Source organism: Lygodium microphyllum, chromosome 18 (assembly GCF_053477565.2).
Source record: "Lygodium microphyllum isolate KBCC chromosome 18, Lygodium_microphyllum_v1.1.10, whole genome shotgun sequence".
Taxonomy (NCBI): Eukaryota; Viridiplantae; Streptophyta; class Polypodiopsida; order Schizaeales; family Lygodiaceae; genus Lygodium; species Lygodium microphyllum.
The window spans coordinates 6,866,420-6,871,255 of record NC_141152.1 but is presented as its reverse complement, the minus strand read 5'-3'; the positions used below and the strand labels follow the sequence as shown (position 1 = coordinate 6,871,255).

Sequence of the window (4,836 nt, the reverse complement as noted above, 5' to 3'; positions counted from 1 at the left end):
TTCAACGTCACGTTTCTTCTTTGAACGAATCAGAATCGTCTTCTTCCCGCATTTTCATCTGATGTTCCTGGTGCTCTGCTCTGGACGCGCTCCTACAACGCAACGGCGATCGCTGGTTCCTTTTTCCTCCACGCGAAGCCACCGCAGGATCAAAAAGGGCTGGACAGAAGAATCAAGGCCAGGCTACGTCAGCGTCGCAAGACGGCAATAGAGGCTGTAAAGCGCGTGTATACCTTCGTGTTTTGTGTAACATACATCGGCTTCCTGTGTTGATTTTCTTTATCCTGTTCCCAATTCAGGGCACAGAATCACGCAGCTTCTCCTTTGAATGCCAGCCGGAAGTCCTTGTGGATTGATGGCAATTATAGCACATTTGAGGCTCGACAACTTTTGAGAAGGAGAAGATCTCGAGAACATGGAGAGTTTTATGCAGGGACGAAGAAAGCAGTGCGGGTGGCAGAGGGAATCTATGACACATCCCAAGAGGAAGAGGAAGAGGAAAAGGGAACTCTCATTCGCAGCAGCAACCACCAGGACACTTGTCAGGCACATGCTCTTGTTGCCTTATTGAAAGATTGCGCCAAGAGAAAGAATTTAGACAGAGGGAGAAAAATACATGCTGATAATTGCTCACTGGAAACAAACCCTTTTGTTTGCACCACGTTAATAAGCATGTATGCAAAATGTGGCTCACTTGCAGAAGCACAAGAATTGTTTGACAAGCTTCCAGCACAAGATGTGGTTTCATGGAGTGCGCTAATTGCAGGATATGCACAATGCGGACATGGTGAGCAGGCACTAATATGCTATGAACTGATGCAACAGGAGGGCTTTTCTCCAACTGAAGTGACCTTCGTTTGCGTCTTGAAGGCCTGTGGCAGTATGAAAGCTGCAGACAAGGGCCAGGAAATACATTCTGAGATTGTCAGAGGGGGAATGCTAGAAAACAATGCTGTTCTTGGTGCTGCATTGGTAGATATGTATGTCAAGTGTGGCTCACTCTCAAAAGCACAAGAAGTTTTTGACAAGCTTCCATTTCGGGATGTAGTTACTTGGAGTTCACTGATTGCAGGATATTCAAATCATGGACATGGTGAAGAAGCTCTGTGTTATTTTCAACAAATGCAACAGGAGGGTGTCTCCCCAAATTCTGTCACTTTTGCTTGCATCCTGAAAGCATGTGCTAGCATGGGGGCCATAGAGAAGGGCAAAGAAATACATGCTGATATTGTCAAAGAGGGATTACTGGAGAAAGATATTGTTGTTGGCACTGCGGTGATGGATATGTATGCTAAATGTGGTTCACTGGCACAAGCACGAGAAGTGTTTGACAAGCTACCTGTCCGGAGTATTATCTCATGGAATGTTTTACTTGGAGGATATGCTCAGCATGAGCATGGTCAAAAAGCATTAAACTATTTCAAATGCATGCAACTTGAGGGCATATCTCCAGACGTGATTACCTTCTTGTGTGTTTTGAAAGCGTGTGGCAGTGAAGGAGCCTTAGACACGGGTCAATATTTACATGCTATCATTATCAAAGAGGGGTTACTGGAAGAAGATGTGACTGTTGGCAATGCATTGGTAGATATGTATGCAAAATGTGGCCATCTCACAAAAGCTCAAGAAGTGTTTGACAAGCTTCTATTTAGGAATGTGGTGACATGGAGCACACTAATCACAGGGTATGCCCAACATGGATATGGGGAGCAGGCACTGAATTTCTTTGAACGAATGCGACTTGAGGGCTTGCCTCCTAATGCTGTAACTTTCTCTTGCATCTTGAAAGCCTGCGGCAATATAAGAGGAGCAGAAAAAGGTCAAGAAATATACAGTGAGATAGTCAGAGATGGGTTACTGGAAAAAGATGTTATTGTTGGCAATGTTCTTGTAGATATGTATGCCAAATGTGGTTTAGTTGCAAAAGCACAAGAAGTGTTCGACAAGCTTCATGTTTGGGATGTAGTTTCTTGGAATTCGCTAATTTCAGGATATTGCCAGCATGGGCATGGTGAACAGGCCCTGAGGTGTTTCGATCGTATGCAACAGGAGGGGGTCTCTCCAAATAGAATTACTTACACTTGCATCTTGAAAGCCTGTGGCAATACAGGAGCCACAGACAAGGGCCAGGAAATACATGCCCAGATTGCTATAGGAGGGTTGGTAGAGAAGGAGATTGTGGTTGGCAATGCTTTGGTAGCTATGTATGCCAAATGTGGCCTGGTTGCAAGAGCACAAGATGTGTTTGATAGGCTTCCAGTTCGTGATGCAGTTACATGGGGTTCACTTATTGAAGGATATGCCCTACTTGGTCAGACTGATCATGCCTTTTACTCATTCGACAAAATGATAGTTGAAGCAATAAAACCAGATCTGGTCACATTTACAATTGTGCTTAATGCATGTCGTCATGCAGGATTGCTGGATAGGGGCCAATTATACTTTGATACAATGAGCAATGTCTATGGTTTCATCCCAACTTTAGAACACTACACTTGCATGGTTGATCTCTATGCCCGAGCAGGGTACCTAGAGAGGGCTGTAGAAATGATCAAGGAGATGCCATTCTCTGCTAATCTTACAGTGTGGAATATTGTCTTGGGTGCTTGTAGAAAATGGGCAAATATGAAGCTTGGAAGATTGGCCTTTGAACATGCAGTGCAATTTGATGAAAAGGATGCTGCAGCATATGTCTGTATGGGTAATATCTATGCAGATGCTGGGAGAGAAGGAGATGCAGACAAGGTTGAAGCTATGAGAGTGGAAAAGCAAGCATGGAAAAAGCCATGGGCAGATGTGACTGTGTCTTTTCCTATGGGGCATGAGGATCACTTTCTTTTGTGCCCATGATTTTCTCATGTGCATAGTGGGTGGGTATTATTGGCTAGTTATAATGATGCAAAATGCAAAAGAAAGTGAAGTCACATTTTGCATTTGCAAATACCCTAAGAAAGTGAAAGTGCTTGCATAAATCATTTTTGCAAGGTGACCTTGAACAGGGAAACATATAACAGAAAATAGAGGACAAACCTGTGTGTAACGGGGCTCTAAAGGTTGAGAAGGTACACTCTTCCATTTTCGTTTAACACATTTTCCCTTTAAAGTTTCCATACTAGAGCATGTAAAAAGGAGGGAGTTGAGTGTAGAGTGACCCAATGAGAGTAAGGCATCGGCCGTACTCGGTACCCAAGAACCTACCAAGCTCTCATGAGGCGACACTTAATCTTTTTCTTTTTCGCTCACTTTTATTTTTGCTCTAACCTTCCTTTTACTTTATTCAGGCTTAGGAAGACAAGGTATTGGCCATGGATTTGTCTTTGAAAATACATGAGAGATTCGATGGGGATGCACAACAGAAGGTGGTTGAGACATGGATATGGAGGCTCAAGCTTTTTTCATTCTCTTCCTCTTCATTCTTCTGATTCTGTCTTTTTTACTGTCTACTTTTTCAAGTCTCTCATAAACAAAGAGATAGACACTTTGACCTTTAGGACTCTTTACATAGCCTCTCGTATACTTACTTTTAATACAACCATAGGATAAGGCTTAGGCTATGCCTTATTTCTTAACACTTCCTCTCAAGCTCAGAATGAGCCTACAAAGGTAATACTCCAAGTGCACTCTTAAAATACTCAAACTTATCTTTAAATAATGCTTTGGTAAAGATATCAGCAGCTTGGTCATTTGTTTTGACATGGATCAAGTCAACCTCTCCATCAATGATCTCTCTAATGAAGTGAGTGCACTTTTATGTGTTTTTTCATGGCATGGTAGATTGGGTTCTTTGCTAACATCATGTTGCTAATGTTGTCACAATATATGATGACTCCACCATCGATTTCAATCCTTGTTTATTGCAAAGCGAAGGAAGCAGAAAACGAGGCATTAAGAGAAAAAGTGCAAGGCGAAAAAAAGAAAAAGGATGCCCTATAAGAGTGGGCTTGGAAGAAATCTAAAAGCATGGGAATAACCATTAGGAATACAAAATGTAACCATGGAAGCCACAAGAAGCCAAAAGTAAGAAGGTGCACCTTTAAATATAAAGGTGCAGCCAAAACCTCTGTAAAAGGGTGCCAGGCTCTCTCCTATGTAATTTGTAACCATGAACAGGCGGTAGGGCTAAGCTAGGAAGAGAGGAGGACAATGGGAAAAAGGCCCTAGGCCATGGTCGGCGGCCATATAAGAAAAGAGGAGTAAGGGGATAACCGTCTAAAAGGGATTTTAAGTTTCGTATATAAAGTTCAAAAAGTGAATGAGAGCTCATTCTTTGGGTGTGGCAAAGTTGACTCTTCTTTTTCTTTTCTTCTTTTCTCTTGCTTGCTTGTGAGTGCTTGAGGGAGGGAGTGTGAGTGGGTGAGGGAGGGAGTATGTGAGGATGAGAGATCTTGGAGGTGAAGCCCTTCACTATCTCGTCTCTTCTTATTCTTATTTTTCTTATTCTATTATCTTATCTCGTCTCGTACGTGGCTATGGAGGATGGAGCTTGGAGCAAGAGGCTTAAGGATGCTTAAGCGTATATCACGAATCGTGGAGCTATCGGAGTGCTTGAGAGAGGAAGCAACTCAATCGGACATTTAGGTAAGCTTACTACACTGGTAGAGAGGGATAGCTTGTTAGCTATGTGAGAGGTAGCCATTAGTGCTTACTTGAAACGCTTGAACAATAAGCGGTATATGGGTCTTGGCGGTTGAGCTTGAGCTCACCTCTACATTTTGGTTCCGTTGTAGGGACCAACGGATTCAAGCTTGAGCGCTTGCGTGTTTCAAATTGAGCATCGAATAAGGGTTTCATTCTCGAACTGGAGCTTGAGATAGATAGGAGCTTTTGGGTCTATAA

At 42.8% G+C, this 4,836-nt stretch overlaps 1 protein-coding gene across 1 annotated transcript; it reads left to right on the top strand.

The window, feature by feature from the left end:
* Nucleotides 1–279: 279 nt before the first annotated feature.
* LOC148020547 (pentatricopeptide repeat-containing protein At2g33680-like) lies at nt 280–3,741 on the top strand (the record flags this gene model as incomplete). The annotated part of the gene is made up of 1 exon (XM_087699385.1): nt 280–3,741. A coding segment is annotated over one exon (2,571 nt), but the record flags the coding sequence as incomplete, so codon positions are not given.
* Nucleotides 3,742–4,836: the final 1,095 nt, after the last annotated feature.